This window comes from Phyllobates terribilis, unplaced genomic scaffold, assembly GCF_046119375.1.
Source record: "Phyllobates terribilis strain yellow unplaced genomic scaffold, ASM4611937v1 Scaffold_2__4_contigs__length_985480577, whole genome shotgun sequence".
Taxonomy (NCBI): Eukaryota; Metazoa; Chordata; class Amphibia; order Anura; family Dendrobatidae; genus Phyllobates; species Phyllobates terribilis.
In genome coordinates this window covers 106,437,153-106,459,934 of record NW_027362762.1, presented here as the reverse complement: position 1 = coordinate 106,459,934, position 22,782 = coordinate 106,437,153, and the positions used below count along the sequence as shown (strand labels likewise).

Genomic DNA, 22,782 nt, shown 5'->3' with positions numbered 1-22,782 from the left:
GCGCAGCACAGAGCCCAGCAAGTGCCGACATTTATGTAGTGCGGGTGGTCGGGAAGCAGTTAAATATAGCCAGAATTAGCCATGTGGGAGGAGCACAGTTGCAGAGCCCTGGCTACATGTTACCACAATGCATGCATACAGTTATGTCCATAAGGGTGAAGGGGTTAGGAAAAGTCCCTGATATTTAAGTCAAACATCTACAGTACACATGTCAAACTCTGGTCCGCAGTGAGAGTACGTGGACCACGACACTTGGCATTGCACTTTCAACTGTATTGACATCCTGGATTAAAAAAATAAATACAATCCTGTATGCAATCCCTGTATTATCAGTACATTATATATACAGGGCTCAGTATAAGTGAGTACACCCCTGTATTATACAGTGTGATTGCATTAAGCTCCAGACAGGAAGAGGAAGAGGAGGAGCCTGTTGGTGCTGGGAGTTTGTGCTGCTGTAGGAGCTGGGAAGGAGGGAAAAACATCTCCAGGACTTTTTCATCTGACCCCTTCCCAGCTACAGAGAGCACGTGACCGTAAGTGAGAGCGCGCGCGGGGTGTGAGCACGTGGGCTGTGGTGTGGCTGTGGTGAGCGGTGAGGTCCGACTCGGCTCGCAGCCCTCCGGCGAGGGAGCCAGGCGGAGGTGACCGGGTGGACCGGTAGGAGGCGACCGGAGGGACGAGCGCAAGAGAGCGCTGTGATAGCGTGCAGCGCCGGCCGGCGGAGGGCGCCAGGTGGTGGTGACCAGGAGGTGACTAGGAGGACCGGTAAGAGGCAACCGGAGGGGTGAGCGCGCTGTGATAGCGTGCAGTGTCCCTAGAGGAGGTGAGTGAGGGGCAGGAGGCCGCGATAAGAAGCCCTACTGAACCTGAGTGTGTACTGTACTGTATTGTATTTGTATTATATTTAAGTGTTCCCCCCCAGCCTTATTTAAATTAATCCCCTGTCCATACTTGATCGATCTCCCCCCTATCCATATTTAATACAACTCCCCCGGCCATCTTTAGTGATCCCCCAGTCCATATTTAATTGATCACCCCCCGTCCATATTTAAATTGATCCCCTGATCACCCCCCGTCCATATTTAACTGATCCCCCTGACCACATTTAAATTGACCCCCCCGTCCTCATTTAATTGATCCCCCAACCACCCCCGTCCATATTAAATTGATCCCCCCCGACCACATTTAACTGATCGATCCCCCCCGTCCACTTTTACTGATCCCCAGTCCCTATTTATTTGCCTTATCCCCATCCATATTTAATTAACCCCCTGTCCATAATTAATTGATTGATTCCCCAGTCCACAATTATTTCCCCAGTCCATAGTTAATTGACGCACCGTCCATACTTAAGTAGGTCAGGTGGATTAATTGATCCCCCGCCGATATCTAATTGATACACTTGCACATCCCTAATTGATCCTCGTCCATACACCTATATATAAATAATTGTGTTTTGTACATACACACATACACACTGACTGTATCCCCATATTTAGAATGACGTCCATGTTGGCCGCAGCCGTGCAGTGTACATCTTGCGCAATGTATGCATTCCGTGAGCAACCGCTCGAGGATCCATACTGCTGCGAGAGATGTGAGCATATCGTGCACTTGGAAGCCCAAATTCTGGATCTAAGTGCTCAGATAGCGATACTGAGGAGCATCGACAACATGGAACGGAGTTTGCTGCTCACCGAGCAGACACTCAATGGGTCAATACTGGGGGTGGAGCATAGAGGGGAAGTGCAGGCTGAACAGGCAGGGAGCTGGATAACAGTAAGGAGGGATAGAGGGAAGAAGTATAGGAAGGCTGGTTCAGAACCGGCATTATTGGAGCACGACAGATCCTCTGCTGACCGCCGGGGGAGTGTATGCTCCAGTAATGAGGGGGAGGGGGGGGGGGGGGGGGTGTAGGGCAGGCAAGACAGGTCCTGGTAGTGGGTGACTATTAGGGGGACAGACAGGGCAATCTGTCACAAAGACCGGGATCGCCGAACGGTGTGCTGCTTCCCTGGCGCTCGAGTCCGGCACATCGCATATCGGGTTGACAGGTTACTGGGTGGGGCTGGCGAATACCCAGCGGTCATGGTCCACATCGGCACCAATGACAAAGTGAGTGGTAGATGGAGGGTCCTTAAAAATGATTTCAGGGACCTAGGTAGGAAGCTTAGGGCAAGGACCTCCAAGGTAGTTTTCTCAGAAATACTACCAATCCCACAAGCCACACAGGAGCGCCAACGGGAAGTTAGGGAGGTGAATAAGTTTCTAAAGAGTTGGTGCAAGGCAGAAGGGTTTGGGTTCATGGAGAACTGGGCCGACTTCACGGTCGGCTACAGGCTCTACCGTAAGGACGGGCTGCACCTCAATGGGGAGGGTGCAGCGGTGCTGGGGAAGAAGATGGCTAATAGGTTGGAGGAGTTTTTAAACTAGAGACGGGGGGGGAACCAAGGAAATAAGTGGGATGTGAGGCAAGCAAGGGGGAAGGGGAGAAGTGAATATAATGAGGGTGGAGAGGGGGGTGGGGATAGTACAGTTAGATCATTAGAGAAGAATAGGATGCTAAATAACCCCAAAGTTTTATCTTGCATGCTGACCAACGCAAGAAGCCTGACCAATAAGGCGGATGAGCTGCGGGCACTTATATATCGGAGGAGAGGTATGACATCGTAGGTATAACAGAGACTTGGCTAGACGATAGCTACGACTGGGCGGTAAATTTATTAGATTATAGTTTATTTAGAAGGGAACGGAAACAGGGGAAAGGCGGAGGAGTCTGCTTATATGTAATGTCATGTCTAAAACCCAGACTAAGGGAAGATATAGGAGAGGGAGAAGAGGGGGTCGAGTCCATGTGGGTAGAGATAGAGGGGGCAAAAAATAATAAAATATTACTGGGGGTCTGCTATAAGCCACCAGAGGAGAATGAGAATCTGCTATTAGAACAAATAGACAAAATAGCAAAACATAATGAAGTGATTGTAATGGGGGATTTCAACTACCCGGATATTGACTGGGAAACAGAAACCTGTAGATCTCAGAAAGGAAAAAGGTTCTTGACAAATATTAAGGATAATTATCTCTCCCAACTAGTGCAGGAACCAACGAGAGGGAAGGCCGTGTTGGACTTAATATTGACTAATAGGCCTGATAGGGTGGCACCTAGGTAATAGCGACCATAATATTATCGACTTCAAAATGCCCTTCAGTAGGGTTATCAATAAGGGAACAACAAAAACATTAAACTTTAGGAGGGCGAAATTTGATCAGCTGATAGAAAACCTTCAACTTATTGACTGGGACAAAGTACTTAATCAAAGGAATACGAATAGTAAATGGGAAACCTTCAAAAGAATTCTGAATACTCAGTGCGAGAGATATATACCGTATGGGAATAAAAGGGCCAGAAATAAGAGGAAACCAATATGGTTAAACAAGAACGTAAAAGGGGCGTTAAATAGCAAAAAAGAGGCATTCAAGAGATTAAAACAGGAAAACAGTGAGGAGGCACTAATGTGTTACAAGGAAAAAACGAGAACCTGCAAAAAACAAATAAAAATAGCGAAGGAGGAAACAGAAACGTATTGCTAGGGAAAGTAGATCAAATCCCAAACTGTTCTTTACGTATATAAATAGTAAAAGGATTAAATCGGATAATATTGGACCGATAAAAAGTGAGGAAGGCAAAATCATAGAGAAAGATGAGGATAAAGCTAATCTATTAAATAATTTTTTTTCGACAACTTTCAAAGGAAATAGAACTAACAGGAGAAATGAGAAGTGACAAGCTTAATCCTCCACCAAGTATGACAAATCTAACCCAAGCTGGGGTACAGAAACGCCTCAGTAACATTAAAATAAACAAATCACCAGGACCTGATGGCATACACCCACAGGTACTAAGGGAACTAAGTAATGTGATAGACAGACCGTTATATCTTATATTTAAGGACTCTGTTGAGAATGGGTCTGTGCCACTTGATTGGCGACAGGCGAATGTAGTGCCAATATTCAAAAAGGGAGCGAAAAGTGACGCCGGAAACTATCGGCCGGTGAGTCTGACGTCCGTTGTGGGCAAAATTTTTGAAAGCTTCATTAAAGAGGCAATTACGGAGCATCTTGTTGCTAATAATCTTTTAATCCCGAACCAACATGGATTCACGAGGAATCGCTCCTGCCAAACAAACCTGATTGACTTCTACGAGGAGGTTAGCTCTCGAGTAGATCAGGGGGAACCAGTGGATGTCGTGTATCTCGACTTCTCAAAAGCGTTCGATAGCGTGCCACATAATAGGTTGGTATACAAAATGAGAATGATGGGGCTGGGGGAAAATGTCTGCAAGTGGGTAGCTAACTGGCTAAAGGATAGAAGGCAGAGGGTGGTTATAAATGGAATATACTCAGATTGGGTAAGCGTCACTAGTGGGGTACCACAGGGGTCTGTACTAGGCCCAATGTTATTTAATATCTTTATTAACGACATAGTCAACGGGATAAATAGTAAAATATCAATATTTGCAGATGACAAAGTTATGTAAAACAATTAATAGAAAAGAGGACAGTGCAGACCTACAGAGGGATTTGGATAAGCTGGGTAGGTGGAGCATTAAATGGCAAATGAGGTTTAATGAGGAGAAATGTAAGGTCATACATATGGGAAGGAAAAATGGAAGTCACCAGTACTCACTGAATGGGAAATCATTGGGGAATTCAGAGATGGAGAAGGACTTGGGCATCTTGATTGATAGCAAACTAAATTGGAGTGCCCAAAGTCAGGCTGCTGCTGTAAGGGCAAACAGGGTAATGGGATGTATCAGAAGAGGTATAGCTGCAAAGGATGAGAACATTGTTCTTCCACTGTACAAAGCACTGGTCAGACCACACTTGGAATACTGTGCTCAGTTATGGGCCCCAATATATAGAAAGGATATAAACGAGCTTGAAAGGGTACAAAGGAGGGCAACAAAATTAATAAAGGGAATGGAGGGACTGCAATACCCAGAGAGGTTGGCAAAACTAGGACTATTCAGCCTGGAAAAGAGAAGGTTTGAGGGGGGGACATAATAAATGTGTACAAATATGTTAGGGGACAGTATAGAGACCTTGCCCGGGATTTGTTCAAAAGGAGGGATATTACGGTAACAAGAGGGCATTCACTAAGACTGGAAGAGAAAAGGTTTCAGCACCAGCATAGGAAGGGGTTCTTTACGGTAAGAGCAGTGAGAATATGGAATTCACTGAGTGAGGAGACGGTAATGTGATTCACTACACCAGTTCAAGCGGGGTCTGGATGCATTTCTAGATACCAGGCAGATTTCAGCATATACTTAAAAATAAAATAGTAGGTTGATACAGGGATTTATTCTCACTGCTGGTTTCAGAGTCGGGAGGGAATTTTTCCTCAGGTGAAGATTGGCCAAATCATTTGGGGTTTTTGCCCTCCGCTGGAGCTGCTCCTCACTGCTCACCCCTGTCTGGGACATTACAGCTGTGTGGAGCTCCATGCTGTTATCAGCCAGTCTAATAGCCAATTCTCAGCAGTGAACAGGAGGTGTGGCCACATCCCTCTTCAGGCTGGCTGTTATTTACAGGCAGGAGCTGCACACTGCTGTGTGACCCAAGGTTCCAGACAGGAGGGGTGAGCAGTCAAGAGCAGATCCTGCCACACAGAATTAAAAGGGTTATAAAGATAATTAAAGTGCACTGGCCATCACATTTATAGTTTATGAGGGCAGGGACAGTACAACACTTTATCTTCCCAGAGTACCCCTTTAAGGTCTAACCCTCAAAGTCATCTGTCTCAACAATGCTCTATCAGCAGATGTTAGGGGGATGGATTGGGTTGTGTTTGATTTTGTACAATTTCCTGACTGGTAGAACAGAGCTGTCATTAATCACCAGCCCTCTAATGATAAAGAGAGAACTCTGCAAGCACTCATCCAGGTTATACAGCAAAGCTGACAAGTGAGCTGCAGGAAAGACTAGCCCATTGTAACGTCTCCCTATCCCCTCCACTTGCAGTGATCTAGAATTCACGGACCTTATTTAGAAGAAAAAGTTTTGAGGCGAGATAAACCACCCCCCCCTTCTCAAGAGTTAGCGTGGAAAACCCTCCAGTCTTGCATAGTGGATCACAATTAGGCATTATACATTTCATTACATCGCAATTGTCCTTACCATGGCCGGCATATTGCTTGGCACTGTCATTGAGAAGGCTGGGAGAACTGCTGCTGTTTGTCATCCGCTACAAAACACAAAAATTCTGTAAAAATTGCACAGATGTGTAAAAGAAACACAGGACATCAGTTACTCCAATGCCCATAACAAGGTTTATATGGCAGTAGGTGAACATATAAAAACCAGACTGAAAATGGCCCAATTAATGTAACCTTTGCAAAACATCAGACCTGTAACTGCTCCTAGCACCACTGAGGTGACTAGTTTTCATTTACTCTAAAGTAGAAAAATAAACCAAACACTAGACAGACATTAAAGGGGCTGTCCGGTCTAGAGATATTGAAGACGTGTCTGCAGGATAGGAGATCGGTGGACATCATCCAGATGTAAGCAGACTGAACGGAGCTGCAATGCCGATGCTGGACACTGCAGAACGGCTCCTAATGAGCTCCGGCTGACGTGATATGTGCCCATTTACTATAACAATGTTAAAAAGAGGTGATCAGTGAAGTGCAAGGTGTTGTACCCAAACACAGATCTGGTATTGATCACCTATACTGAGCATCTAGACTAGACATCTCCTTTATTAGGTTCTTGTATTTGACAATTAAAATTAGTGCTGTGGGGCACCTTATTCTTGCTTTTCAAAAATGCAAAAAAGTCAAAAGGGATCCAGATCCTGTAGAGCAAATTTAAAGTTTAGACTTGGGACTATAATGTCATGATTAAATTATGGTTAAAGTTCTTATGGCAAATACATGGTGTGGAAGATGATGCAGCAGAGCCTCTACTACAGCACCATAAAGGAGAGAGAATGCATGTGTGCTACGATCACACCATTACCATAGTTTTGCAAGGATACCCGCTAATCCTGAACGGCTCACGGTCATTCATATATTGAACAGGGCACGGAGTCTGAGCTAGAATAGCACGATGAGGTTCTGGAAAAGTAAGGTGCACAGCACTCCATCTATTGTGTAACTTTGGGAAGCAAACACCAGAGAGGAGCAACAATGTAGATGGATGTTTATATAATCACTATATAGAAGAGTGCAGTCTGAGGCGCGTACCAATAGAGTTAAAGGGGTTGACCCCAAACACTGCAATATTTTTTAAAGGGGTTGTCCAGATTAGAAAAACGTAGGCACTTCATTTGAACAGTCATTCTGTGCTGACACTCACTTTAAAGCAAGTACACGTGCTCTGTGCATCATGGCATGGCTAAACATTTAAAAAGGGGTATTCCCATCTCGAAGATCCTATCCAAATATGTAGTAGGTGTAATATTAGCAAATACCTCCAATTAGAAATTTAGTATAGTTCTTCTGATTCACCATGTTGCTTACCCTATGAGCCAGGCAATGCAGTAGCTTGGGTATCCACGGTTACAGCCACTAGCAACTAGCTATCTAAGTAACGGTCACAATACGAGTGGTCGTAACCATGGAAGTCTAAGCTACTGCAATGCCATGCACATAGGGTAAGCAACATCATGAATCAGAAGAACTATACTACATGTCTAATTGGAGGCATTTGCTATGTTATATTATACCTACCACATATGGAGATCGGATCTTTGATATGGAATACCCCTTAAAGTGCACAGCCTCACTTGTTTTCCCATCCATCTCTGCCCTGCTCTTATTCTGTCAAGCTGTCAAAGAGGGGGTAGAGTAAGATTAAAACCAAGCAGGTAGGAAGGTGTATAAGTTATTGGCCCTGCCATGTTGCACCAAGTGGCTGTATTTGATTTGAACAGTCATTCTATACTGACAAAGTCCCTATAAACAGCACCACACCTGACCATAGGTAGTGTCTGGTATTGCCACTCAGCCCCACTCAAGTGTGGCAATAGCAGACAACCCATGGTCAGTGGTGGCACCCTTTTTTTTTTTTTTTTTTTTTTTTTTTTTTAGACTTTCTAATCCTGGACAACCCCTTCAAAAGAACAGACATCTTCAGGAATGGGTGAATTTTTTTCATTCCCCTCTTAAAGTCATGTATTTGGGGCTAAAACGACTTTTGCAAAGGAGTTTAATAAAAAATTTGTACAGCTTGATTTTTACAAACTTGTTGTTTACCAGCTCAGTGCTAGCTGCAGTAGGAGTTAACAGAATTGTCAGTGTGAATGTGGCCCAGCGTTACACACTTGCCTGACATGTCAATGTGATCTCTATTTTCTCCAGAGACAGAACATGGGTAATTATACACCCCAGTTTTTAACATTTTTTACACATATATAAATATTCAAATAAAAAGTATTTGTCTGTGAGACTCTGCGCATGGCCTATTCTCATCAGTTCTACAGATCAGACTTCCATTAAAGTCTATGGGGATTTGTATTAAACAGTTGCCCTAAGTGTACGCACCGGACAGTGAGCACAGGGCGGAGCGAGCCCAAGAACTACATACACAGAATGAGCTGACTGAGGATTTCCCTGCTCATTGGTGCCTGCAGAATAAGTTACACATAATCAAAGCTTGCAAATGCCAAACTGTGCAACATTAATAAAACCCAATTGGCAAGTTATTCTTATCCCAAAACAAAAAAAAAAATGGACCAAGAGGCCCCTGAGCAGACCTGTTCTTTGTTTTTTTAATGTGGCAAGTTTAGAGACTTTCAGAAGATGGGACTTTGCGACTTCTCCTTCCAGTCGCATAGTTTTGAAAAAACTATACCCAAGTCATTAGGGTTAAAAAATCAGCAGCGGTCTGCCATTAGGCAGAGAGACTACAATAAATCTCACTGGAGGACCCACAGTATCGCTGATTACATAGACGGTCCATGTAGGGCTCCATTTGTCCGGTGGTGCCACAGAAGGGAAATGAAGACTTGTGGAGATATCAGAACATCTGATCGCCTAGCACAGAAACAGTGATCAAATGATAGAAAAAGGGCACGCTGTTCTTACCTGCATCCTAGGGTAGTTTGCCTCTGCAGGACTTCCAAAGCCATTCATTCCAATAAAGCTGGTACTGAAATAAGAATCGGTAAGGCTGGAGTCTGGTAACGCACCATCAATTCCAGGAACTGGAGGAGGAGACAAATGAGCAATTTATTCAAGAAAAAAAAAAAAAGTGTAAAATCACAAGCACACCAGACAGACCTGAAATTCACAGAAACATTACACTGAACTCATTTTACACATTATGTATAAGTAGTGTCACATCCACACATTAATGCAAACTTTTTGCTAGCAATAAACTATTATAATTACGTAAAGAAAAAAAAAAAAGGGTGCAAGTTCAGAAGGGTTTGTCCCAGTTTTCTGCTCAATATCCCAATAATAAATAATCTCCAATAATCCCAATAATAAATATCTCCAATGGCAATATTGGAGATTAGAGGGTTGTCCCTCTACGGCCAACCCGTTCTTAAATCCCCATGTTTTATTCCCCAGTAAAACACTTGGTCATCTCTGGTGCCGGCACAGTTCCAGCAGTGTTAGCACTGGCTCTCCCGGGGCTTGCGTTACATTATGTTATGGCATATCACGCAATCCCTGCGGCCAATCAGCGCTGGCTTCACTCTTTTGGAGAGCTTACGACATCCAGAGGAATTGACAGCAGCCGTAGCCCTCACTTCTTTCGAACGTCAATTACATCCATAGGGGGGAGTGAAACCAGCACTGATTGTTATGTCACGTGATCCCTGTGGTAATTGTCACAAGAGCCCCGGGTGAGCTGACACCGCTGGAATGGTGCCGAAGGAGAGTATACGTGTTATTTTACTGGGGGAAACAGGGCTCAGAATGGGTTGTCCAAGTAGTGAACGAACCCTTTTAAATATTTTTCAGCCTCATGTACAGGGGCTGTATGGGTGGCTCCAAGCAAAATCTCACCCTACACATATGTGGCGATAATCCAATATCCATAAAATTTCAAGAACAGAACTTGAATTTATTCAGACATGCAGAGGTCTTTTGCACCAATCCAAGAACCAAGAGGCCATGGTGTGCACCATCACAATGTATCACTGAGGACAATTATATGCACTACGTCCCATTGTGGTCAATAGGCCAACTAAAAGCAGAGCTGTGGAGTCGGTAAGCCAAACCTCTGACTCAGAATCCTCAATTTCCCTGACAGACTCCAACTCCACAGCCCTGACTAAAAGGTCCACACATAAATCTGTAAGACAATTGTGAATGAGTCACTAAAAACGCTCATTTCACAATTATCTTGCTGTGTAACTAATGAATTGTGTAAGGAAAGCTAGTATATGTGAGACTGAAGACCCTATAAGGATTAGGACTACGAGAGCAGACTGAGAAAAGGGGCAAATTGTGTCCCAATAATCCAGCCTTTACTTATGCCCCATGATAGCATACAGGGTGAGAGGTAGGAAGTTCCTCACTATGACAGACCCTGCGCCATAGAATATTATCTTATTCATTTAAACACTGGCAGACAAGGCTAAGTTACCCCTGCAGGGATCCAGTTTCTCTTGTTAATAACCACCAGTATGTAAAGTTTTTGTCATGAGAACCCTTCTGAAAAATCAAGGAGGACAGTGATCAGTGGGATCTCAATGATTTTGGTCACCCATAGCACAAAAACCAAATGTTTGAACTGGGCCTTACAAGCAAAATGGAAACCAAACCTGAAAAGTTTTGGAGATGTTTGGACCAAGAAGAAGAAATATGCATGAACATGACCAGATCCAGGTTACACTCAGACAGGCAGCGTTATAGGGCTGACTTCAGGTGAGAAATTTACACAGCACAAGGAAATCTAAGCAATGTATAGAAATGCCAACTCCTGTAGTCAGCGCTTTGTACAAGGTCACTATGTCGCCATCCTAACCAACTGCTTGATCTAGAAGGCCTGAATGGCTCCTTATCAAGTGAGCCCATGTGACCCTCCACCAGTAATGAGAACAGACAGATCATGGGTCCACATCTACTATATAATCGGCTTATCCCATCTGTCTGTCCAGGAAATCCCGCATCGCTGATTGGCCGCGGCCGGACCAATCAGCAACGCGGGATTTCAGAACAAGATGGCGGCCGTTAGCGGCTCATCTGCCGCACGGAGGTCAGCGGCAATGCAGCCAGGAGATGACAGGCGCTAGCCGGTCATCTCCCGGCTGCTCGCAGCAGAAGTACCCAACCGGCGGCCTAGGCGGCACCGCTCCCTGGTCCTCCCTTCACACTTGTCGTCGGGAGATCAGCGGCCCTAGCCGCTGATCTCCTGACGGTAGTCGCATGGAGGTCAGTGGCGATGCAGCCGGGAGATGACCGGCACTAGCCGGTCATCTCCTAGCTGCCCGCAGCGGAAGTACCCGCACAGGCAGCGCCGCTCCCCAGTCCTCACTAACATTGTTTGCTGTTTGGTCGCGCCCGGTCGGCCGCATACATATTCTAGAATACCTGATGCGTTAGAATCGGGCCACCATCTAGTTTGTATATAACAGGGAGACTTTAGTAAATGATTGCACAGTAGAAGTCATTAAAGCAACAAAAGGAGGGCCGGCACACCTGCTGGTACAAGTGTAATATATAGGTGCACAAACTGTGGCCATTAACAGATAGGACCAAGGAAAACATTGAGAGTCCTGCTGGCACATAGCGAGGTAAGATACTAGAGTTTGGGACCGTCTTGAAAGGGTACACCTTGTCATAGTGGGATGGCTTTTATGCTCTGTTGATCAAAATGGTGTTAACCAAGTACTACTATTTATTGTAGGTTCGTGTCCCCCCCACCTCCACTTGCGGGTGCATTCTAAGTTAGGATACAACTACATGGAGTTTAATTTGGATTTTTCTGCAGTTCTTTTGTTTTGTTTTTTTTAAATATACTTTCATTTAAGTGCCAAAAAAAATATATAATATAAATATATCATATGTGATTTTTTTTTATATTACTCACTTATTACAGAAGGATGTGAATGTTCTTCTTAAATGAGGATTGTGGTGCAAATTCCACTAAAGACCAAAAAAAAAAATCCTGTGTGAACGCACCCCAAGCTGTAAAGTCAGTTGGCTGATACTCGGCTATGTGCCCACGTTGCATTTATGAAGCAGAAAATTTCTGCTGCATAAATGCAAGTCCTCTCCCGGAAAAACGCATGCGGAATTCCGCACGCGTTTATCGCGCTTTTTTCGCGCGTTTATCACGCGTTTTCCACATGCGGAATTGCCTTGCGTTTTTTATGCATTGAACAAAGGCAATTCTGCTTGCGGAAACGCAAAATTAAATGACATGCTGCGGATTTTTGAACGCAGCATAAACGCTGCGGAAAAATCCGCAGCATGTGCATAGAACTTGCGGAATCCCATTGGGGACCATGGGGTGCGTGTTACCAAGCGTTTTTCAAGCGTTTACGCTGCGGAAATTCCGCATCAAAAACGCTTGAAAAATGCTACGTGGGCACACAGCCTTAGAAAGGAATTGTTTTACTACTGAAACTATTGTTATAATTGATTGTTGTACTAGGTGCTATACAACCATAAAGGTCTTGTAGTAAACCACTGCCCCACTGAGGAGATCAAGCCACATGCAAATTAGCTTGAAAGTGCATTAGGGCGTGTCAGTGTATGCAATATATGGACATGTCAATGATATATAGGACACCTCTAAGAGACGCATCATCCTGAGCAAGACTGACCACTCTGGAAAAGGCTTAAAGATACTGTATAGATGTCCCCCACTCTATTAATTTTATATATACCCTGTTAAATGGAATGTGTCAAAAATTAGCTATTAAAAAAGAGCCTGATTTAATAAGCGTTGGCATCTTTTTTGTTTTCCCCATAACAGTCTAATAAAAGTGTTGTAAGTTTCATGCTGGGGCCATTCTAAAAAACATCCCATTTCAGGACATCTATATGCACAGTAGCAGCAACAGTCATTCCGATTGTTAGTGTTGAGGCATCTAATGAGAGTGCAGAGGTCACTGATTGGAGGGGGAGCAGGGTCAGCTGTGACATCACCTATTGTGATTGGTGGATTCTGCATTACCATCTGTATACAAACTCAATGTAAACTGGTGACTGATCATAATGAGCCTGCTGAAAACTCCATGAAATGACAGGAAATAAGAGGCCTAAAATAACCCAGTGTAAAAGTTACAATATCATCTTTAAAACAAAGATTGTTGGGGGTGAAATGCACACAAGAACCCCATTTCAACAATAGCTAATTTTCTGATGACATTCCCTTTAAGAATATTTCAAGTCTTTGAAGGGAATCTCCAGTTTCAGAGTGTTTGGAAATTAAAGGGGTTGTCCAGATTTTTCACAAAAGTCTACAGTCACCATGAGACTGCAGACTTGCGAACCCTCAGCTAAGATTCTCCAATGCTGACCACAAGTATGCAATATATGCACTTAAAGCTACATCCCAACTCTACATGCTAGGCCTTGCTCCATTCACTTGTATAGAGGAGGTTGCACACGTCTAGTCAGAATATAGCAGAGTATGCATAGTGTATACCTGTGGTCACATGACCGTTCCACCACCAGACAACCCTCAATGTGCGATGTGAGGATTTACAAGTCTGCAGTCAGAATGCCTGCAGACCGTCAAGATAAACATGGACAGCTCCCTTAAGTTTAGCAAATAGAAATGGTTGTACATAAGCAGAACTGGAAAAGGTTCAGCTTTAAGCCTCAAGCAGCTGTCCATTATACAGAACACTGTCCGAGTGTCATTAGTGGATGGTCACTTTTTACCATCAGTGTTTTTAATGTATGGAAAATTAAATTGCAAACTTCTTATCCATTACAATGTGAATTATGGACAGCAAACACTGTGCACTGATGCCATCCGTGTGCCGTTTGATTTTCACGGACCCATAGACTTGTATGGGTGATTGGACATGTAAACAAGAAATCTCAATGAGGCTTTAAACTGATCTAGGTGCAATTTAAAGCAGTTTTGCACTTGTCCAGCTCAGGGCATCACCCGCTAATGTTAATATGGGGTGGAGAGTGTTCCTTAAATGAAGTTAAGGACATCTGCAATGTAAAACGAGGCAATAAAGACCTACAGAAACAGTGCCAAACCCCTGTCAGTGACCACCACACAGATACATAAATATACATCATCAAAATAGAGGAAAGCAGACATCTGGTTCATCCCTCCTCTTACTTCCCTACAGAGCATACATGTCAAACTCTGGCCCGCAACACCAGAACCACCACCCCTATATGGGCCCATCATTCTGCAGCGAGGACTGTGTGGGGCCCATTATACTGTATACTGGTTGGCCCGAAACTTTGTCCAAGTTTTTCATTTTGGCCCTCTGTGTTTGAGTTTGACATCCCTGCTCTAGAGGAAGCCATAAAGATAGTGATAGTCAGATGCCTGGTCAGACTGCATGGCCTGGAAACAACCAGTGCCTTCACCAGTCACCTGTGCATCCATGGAGACACCCGTCACTGGTAATAATGGGTGTAAATCTTGGAGTGTATCAGTGTTATGTGCTAGATATATTATCTATTGTAGAAAAATACCAGTGTAAGCGTGTGAGCAAACAAAAGGCATTCAGGAGACCTTTAAAAATTGGATCTACAGTTGTGCTCAAAAGTTTACATACCCCGGCAGAATTTTTCCTTTCTTGGCCTTGCTTCAGAGAATATGAATGAGAACAAATAACTTTCTCCACTCATGGTTATTGGTTGGATGAAGCCATTTGTCAAACTACTAGGTTTTCCCTTTTTAAATCTTAAAGACATCCAAAAACATCCAAATGACCCTGATCAAAAGTTCACATACCCCATTTCTTAATACAGTGTATTGCCCCCTCTAACATTAGTGACAGCTTGAGGTCTTTTGTGGATGAGGTTCTTTATTCTCTCAGATGGTAGAGCTGCCCATTCTTCTTGGCAAAAAGCCTCCAGTTCCTGTAAATTCCTGGGCTGTCTAGCATGAACTGCGCGCTTGATCTCCCCAGAGTAAAGCAATGATATTGAGGTCAGGAGACTGAGATGGCCACTCCAGGACCTTCACTTTGTTCTGCTGTAGCCAATGACAGGTCGACTTGGCCTTGTGCATTGGATCGTTGTCAGGTTGGAAAGTCCAAGTATGTCCCATGCGCAGCTTCTGAGCTGATGAGTGCAAATTTGCCTCCAGTATTTGCCGATAATGTGCTGCATTCATCTTTCCTTCAACTTTTACCAAGTTTCCTGTGCCTTTGTAGCTCACACATCCCAAAACATCAGTGATCCACCTTCATGCTTTACTGTAGGAATGGTGTTCCTTTCATCATAGGCCTTGTTGACCTCTCTCCAAATGTAACGTTTATGATTGTGGCCAAAAAGTTCAGTTTTGGTCTCATCACTCCAAATTACCTTGTTCCAGAAGTTTTGAGGCTTGTCTGTGGCGTTTGGCATATTGTAGGCGACATACTTTGTGGCATTTGCCCAGTAATGGCTTTCTTCTGGCGACTTGACCATGCAGCCCATTTTTCTTCAAGTGCATCTTGAAACAGCCACACCGCTAGTTATAAGAGAATCAGGAATTTCAGCTGATGTTATTTGTGGGTTTTTCTTCGCATCCCAAACAATTTTCCTGGCAGCTGTGGCCAAAATTTGTTGGTCTACCTGACCGTGGTTTGGTTTTAACAGAGCCCCTGATTTTCCATTTGTTAATCACAGTTTGAACACTGCTGACTGGCATTATCAATTCCTTGGATATCTTTTTGTATCTCTTTCCCGTGTTCTACAGTTCAACTACCCTTTCCCATAGATCCGTTGACAATTCTTTTGCTTTCCCCATGACTCACAATCCAGAAACATCATTGGGTGGATAAAAGATGCAAGAGTCTGTCTGGATACCAGAAACGCACTCAGCTTTTATGCACACACACTGATTACAAGCAAACAGGTCACAGGTGAGGAAGTTACCTTTAGTAGCCATTCAAACCCACGTGTGTCAAATTCTGTGCATGTTATCAGGCCAAAATCACCAGAGTATGTGAACTTTTGATCAGGGTCATTTGGATGTTTTTGGTTGTCATTAAGATTTAAAAAGAGAAAACACAGTAGTTTGACAATAAATGGCTTCACCCAATCAATAACCATGAGTGGAGAAAAAGTTATTTGTTTTCATTCATATTCTCTGAAACAAGGCCAAGAAAGCAAAAATTCTGCTAGGGTATGTAAACTTTTTAGCACAACTGTATCTTTGAAGTACATGTACAGTAGAAATTGATGCAAGGACTTGGTGGAAGGTTCGGGCGATTGAGCCCTTCAGGTAGAGGTCACAGCTCGATCAGTCACAATTGTGAGTGATCTTATGAAGCACCCTTTATGTAAAACTGTTGCCCATACAACACAGGACGGCTTCTACACGATGAACTTTCCATTGTGTCTCTTCACATGCAGTCACAGCTGCTTTTTAAATTTGTGGGTAAGGAAGAACAATAGAAAATAGGCGAGAAGCAAAGAATTGTGAAAAAAAAAAAAAATTTGATGTAGTTATCTAGACCAGGTTCTGACCCCACTACATTGAGGGTCTTCTCAAGAGAATGAGACATGTAAAGAAAGTCTAATGGAGGACTGATATATTTTGGATTCCTTGAACTCAAGTTATCTAGTTATCTAGTCTTTCAAGGATTCAGACCGAGGCCTCTGACAGCCATAAACAGGGGCACAGACGTGGCTTCAACCTAGCTTCATGGTGGCCATATTCAGTCACCCCAATGTCATCCCCCGCATGGAAGCTCAGCTGAACATGCTCAATGGGGAGTGGGCAGTAAGCCGCCCATAGCAACCAGCCACAGTGCAACTCATTTATTATAAGCTCCATAAGTAAAGTAATAAGGGCTGTGCTCCGATTGGTTGTTATGTGCAACAAAGCTTTCCTTTGGGTCATTTTTCATAAGTCATACAATCTGTGTGTTCTCATTCTTGCTCTGGGAGCTGAAAACAAAAAATGTAAAGTGATTGTCCGGAGCAAAAAAAAAAAAAAAAAGCCTGCTGCTTTTCCATAACAAGTGTTGTGTCTGACCATGGCTGGTACTACAGGTCATGCTCAGGGGAGATGGGATCTACCTGACCGGTGACTATTTAAAAGGAAGTTGTAAGTATCTGTACATATGGAATGAATGCAATGCTCCTTGTATGCAATGCTCCTTGTAGAGATCTAGATTTCTCATGACTGGAACATCAGTGTAGAACCCATATGCAGATCATGCAATAAGTGCACTGGGGGTGTGTCAATACACATACTGCTTCTACCATGTGCTTCGGCCCCCCCCCCCAGTGCACTCCAATCAGACAAGTATATTATGGCTTTTACACTAGATTTCTCATGATTAGCACATCAGATCTCTACAAGGTGTCATTTTTATTAGGGACCTAGACAACGGTACCAATAGTGCTACATGTAACATGCTGACAGGTGTCTTAAAGATAGTTACAATATTCAAGTGGTCTTGTGTTGCTGTGATGTGGACCCCACACACAGGTCAGGACCCACTAATGACTTAATTTGAGCAATTGCACTTTGCCATTATCAGAATCCCCATAAAGTCAGACAGGGCTGCCATCTGTACACTACAGCTGTGTTCACATGTCAGTGTATGAGCACCATCCACCTATAAGACTGCCGAGATCAGGACCTGTGGCCGCACAATACAGCACACGTGAATACAGCCTGTGCTTAGCACAAGACAGGGCTGCCATGTGTACGATAAGGCTGTGTTCACATGTCTGTATAATCGCCACCCCTGGAGCAGCCATATATACATACACACACACACACACACACACACCTATAAGGGTGCAGAGTACAGGACCCACGGCTGCTCCATACAGCACATGTGGATGCAGCCTGTGCGGCATGAGACGGGGCTACCATCTGCACGATAAGGCTGTGTTCACATGTCCGCGTAGGACAACCATTCCCGGATCAGCCATATATATACCCCTATAAGGCTGCAGAGTCCAGGACACGTGGATGCAGCCTGTGTGCGGCATAAGACGGGGCTGCCATCTGTACGATAAGGCTGCGTTCACATTGTGTATCACAGCCATCTATACACCTATAAGGGTGCAGGGTTCAGGACCCACAGCTGCTCCATACAGCACTTCTGGATGAAGCCTGTGCAGCATGAGAGGGGGCTGTCATCCTCAGGACAGACGCAGGTCTCCCCCCACCTGTAGGACACTTATGGGGTACCCTATGACAGTACAGGCCCCACATGTCACACACTCCTGCCCATTAGGCAGCAGGGCAGGGATCACCACATGGCTGAGGTCTGCTCATACAGACTGACAGCTGGCAGCCATGCTGGCTGTCACCCAGCGAGGAACTACAAGTCCCAGCATGCCCACACTCTACGTGCCGCTGACGTCAGTGCGACTCCGCACTAGGCCGCACACACTCACTGGTCAGCCGCGGTCCGTCCAGTCCTCCCAGCTCCACCTTCTTGCCCCCCGGAGTGACAGGCCCGGGCAGCGGGTACCCCGCCAGGCTGTTGCCATGGATGCCCAGCGGCTCTTCGTGCAGGAACTGGCACTCGTCCCCGTAGAAGCACGTCTTATCCTTCGCGTAGTAGCGGCAGAACTTCAGCTTCACCCCGGGTCCCCCCATAGGAGGCAGCTGGGGCGCCCCGGGGGCAGCCACCACCGCGGAGGGGGTCGGGGGCAGTCCGCTGTTCATGACCGCGGGTCAGAGCTGGCCGCCACCATGGAGGGAAATATAAAGGGGGAAGATTCCCACAGCTCAGAACAGCTGGGCTCGGTAATCACGGGGCGCTGCGGGATAACGAGGCCTCCCCGCCCCCTCCGCTCTTCTCTTGTTTTTCTCTCCGCTGTTTTCCTATTTTCCTCTTCCTGAGCTACGGGCGTTCTAGGCATGCGCGGCGCGGGGCATGCTGGGAGCCGCGGCCTCCTGGATCCTAGAGGCGCCTGCCTGTACGGCCGCGCGTAGGTCAGTTCTGTAGCAGGCAGCGGTGTGGTCGGAGCTGCTGCGGGACGGAGGCGAGCTCCACACCTGCATTCTGCTCCGTTGTGTGACGATTCCACACCGGAAACGTTACACTAAGCGTACTGCACTTCACAGGAGTTGTACAATGTCTTATAAATAAAGTTTATTCATAAAATTCAACCTGATACAAATATCTGTTTTTGTTGCCCCTAGCAACCAATCACAGTTCAGCTACTACTTTTTAAAAACTGCCCTGAGAAAGTGAAAGCTGCGCTGTGATTGGTTGCTGCGGGCAACAGTTTTTACTACCTGGTTTTAATAAATGAGGCCCAGAGGGATTTCTCATGGGAGCCATTTTTTTTTAACCCCTTAGGATCACACAATTTTTTTTTTTTTTTGTGCTAAAGTTTTTTTTCTTCTTAGGGCCATAGTTTTCTTATTTCTCCATCTCTGTAGCTATACGAGGGCTTGTTTTTTGTGGTACGAGTTTACGATCTGACACCATTAATTTTACCACGTAACGTATAAAAAGAAAACCGCAAATGAAAAAAAAAACACATTTTGGGGTTCATATGACTCCTTAATATTTTTTTTATTTAATTTTTTTAGTTTTTTTACTTATTGGTACAATATTTAAACATTTTTATTAGTTTGGATAATTATGCACAAGGCAATAGCAAATAGGATCTTTTTTTTTTAATTTAAGATTTTGCTATTTACATTTGCGGAAAAGAAAAGTTATTTAGTTCCTTAGTGACCAGGACAAATATCTCACATCTGACCAGTGTCATCTGTCAATAACTCAACTCAACTGTCATAACAACAATGTTTCATCATATCCCAGTGATTTTGAGAATGTTTTGTCGTGACACATTGTACTTTATGTTAAAGGGGTTGTCCGCTACTAGGATAACCCCTTCTCAATCTGAATGTTTGGCCCCCGTTAAAATAAAAACACTTATACTCCCCTCTGATGGCCGTGTCAGCACTCACGTTCCCGGGGCTCACGCGGCGGTGTTATGTCACGCGAGCCCTTTGCCCAAATCAGTGCTGGCGTCACTGTCCCCGCCTGCAGACGTATAACTAATCTAGAGGGAGTCAGGGCTGCGGCTGCTCTCTCACCACCTCTTGAATACTTATACGTCTGCAGGTGGGGACAGTGACGCCAGCGCTGATTTGAGCACAGGGCTCACAAGTCATAACACCGTCGCGTTAGCCCCAGGAACGTGAGTGCCGACACCGCTGGATCATCATCGCCGTCACGGGAAGTGAGTATAAGTGTTTTTATTTTAACGGGGCCAAACATTCAGATTGGGAAGGGGTTGTCCTAGTAGTTAACTTAAAAAAGAAACTCTGCACAACTGGACTGGTGCACGAGTAGGGTCCAAACCCAAATACTTGTGAAATAACCTCGGCACTCAAACTATGATGAATTTATATTGAATTTAATGCAGTCCAAAATCAAAACAAACGTTTCAGCCTAAACATAAGGTCTTCTTCATCAGTGTGGTCAGGCTGCTGAAAAACTCAAGTGTGGAGGGAGAGAATGGGCGATGTGCCTCAGGTGATGTGCATCACTGATCTGTGACGCTGTACAAAGTGGCCTGGGAGCTGGAACGCGGCATCCACCGCTGGTTCAGTGTGATTCCTAGTAGTTAATAACTCCTTTAATTGTAAATTTAGGTCGATATGTTTTGCGTTTATAAAAAATATAATAAATTTGATATAAATTTAAAAAAAATAGCAATTTTCAAACTTTTGAATGATTATCCCTTTAATCCAGATAGTTATGCCACACAAAATAGTTAATAAATAACCTTTCCCACATGTCTACCTTACATATATACCATTTGTCAAAGGTGCTTTTATTTTGTTAGGATGTTAGAAAGTTTAAACATTTATCAACAATTTTTTTCAAGGAAATTTACAAAACTTAATTTTTTAGAGACCTACTTAGTTTTGAAGTGACTTTAGGGACCTACGTATATATTGGACCCCCCCCAAGTGATAACATTTTAAAAACAGCACCCCAAAATATATTAAAAACTGCTGTCAGGTAGTTTATTAACCCTTCATGGGCTTTTCAGGAATTAATGCCAAGAGGCATGATGTAAAGAAATATTTTATCTTTGCCACCTAAATGTTGCTAACTTCTGAACAGGCCGCTATAGCCGGCAGACTCTACGCTGTTATTTGGCCATGAATTACCATGGCAAACATCAGGACCGCAAAATCATGACCTCAGGGTGCCAATGGAGTTAAAGAGGAAGCCCTCACACTCTGTTAACCATCTAGATGCCGTAGTCACTATTAGCATCTAAGGGGTTGAATGGCTATGGTCAGCACAAACACCGATCTTGGCTGATGCTGCAGGGCGTCCGCTATAGTGTGCAGCCGACAGCTGCTGCATTTTCACCCATCGGGGGGATGCTGCTCTCTTATATCTCAGATTAATAAAAAGACGTATTGGTGGTCACTAGGTGGTTAAACATTTATGTATATTTTTATTTAATTAGTTCCTTTAGGCTATGTGCACTTTTAAATGCCGGCGCACCTGCCGAGTTTTACTGGGTGATGCCACTTCAGGAAAACGCCGACAGTCGTTTTCCTGATGCATCTTCAATGGCGGTTTTGCTGTCGTTCTTGCGTTGACTCTTTTTCTTTGTACTTTCAAGGTAAAAATAGTAAAATCCGCTATACTTACAATCCGCTGGTCCAGCAATATCTCTCCCACCATGATTTCCGGTCTTGGATGACAAGCCACAGTGAGGCCATCACGGCTATAGTGGCATAATCGCTTGACTGGCTGCAGCGGACACGTGTGCCCTGAATATACTTAACCCACTGCTTTAGTTAGGACCGGCCAATGCTTGCCCAAACTTAATTGTGTTCTTAATAAGGAAGAGAGGAATATCATGCTGTCAAATTGTTATGCGTTTCAGAAAATGGCAACACAACCAACATTTTTTTTAGTTTCCAAATTTCTGATTTTTTTTTCACTGCTTAAAAAACGGAAAACAACTTTCCAAGTTTGGTCTCGCTTTAGTTGTACTGACCTGTAGAGTCATATCGACAGCTTATTTTTAGTACACAATTAACACCATAAAAATAAACCTCTATCATGTTAAAGGCAATGTGTTATCAGAATAGAACCCACTGTATAGAACATGTTTTTATGTTAAAGAGATAACGCTATTAACCTGCAGATATGGGGTTAAGGGTTCGCTCACATTAGTATATAAATCGGACGAGTGCAATGCGAAAAAAAAAAATCACATTTTTATAACCAGCAAAGGTAAAACAGACAGCTGGGGCCTGATATTATCAGGCTGGGAAGGTCCATGGTTATTGTGCCCTTCCCAGCATAAAAATACCACATTAGATGTGCAAACTATGGTGCTTTGCCTTCGCTCTTCCCTATTGCCCTGGTGCGGTGACAATCGGGGTAATGGTGTTTGGGGTTGATGTCAGCTGTGAATTGTCAAAAATTACAGCTGCCATCAAGCCCTGGGTGTAACGGGTCTGGGAGGCGGAACCTCTGAGCTACTATACAAGGGGGCGGTCCTTGTAAGGGAGCGGGTGGCGACCAGGCAGGCAGTCACAGCAGGTGACCGGGACAGTCTCTAGAAGAACGGGCAGGAGGTCACGGCAAGTGACCGGGGCAGTCTCTGGATGAACGGGCAGATGGTCACGGCAAGTGACCGGGGCAGTCTCTGGATGAAC

At 44.4% G+C, this 22,782-nt stretch overlaps 1 protein-coding gene across 1 annotated transcript in view; it reads right to left on the bottom strand.

The window, feature by feature from the left end:
* Positions 1-19,177, bottom strand: part of PAN3 (poly(A) specific ribonuclease subunit PAN3) — a 53,587-nt gene extending 34,410 nt beyond the window's left edge. The window contains exons 1-3 of the mRNA XM_073662477.1: positions 18,519-19,177; positions 9,093-9,211; positions 6,181-6,247 (exon numbers count right to left, since the gene is read on the bottom strand). Of these exons, the coding sequence (XP_073518578.1) occupies positions 6,181-6,247; positions 9,093-9,211; positions 18,519-18,792 (460 nt within the window). The 5' untranslated portion in view covers positions 18,793-19,177. The remainder of the gene's footprint in view (positions 1-6,180; positions 6,248-9,092; positions 9,212-18,518) is intronic.
* Positions 19,178-22,782: the final 3,605 nt, after the last annotated feature.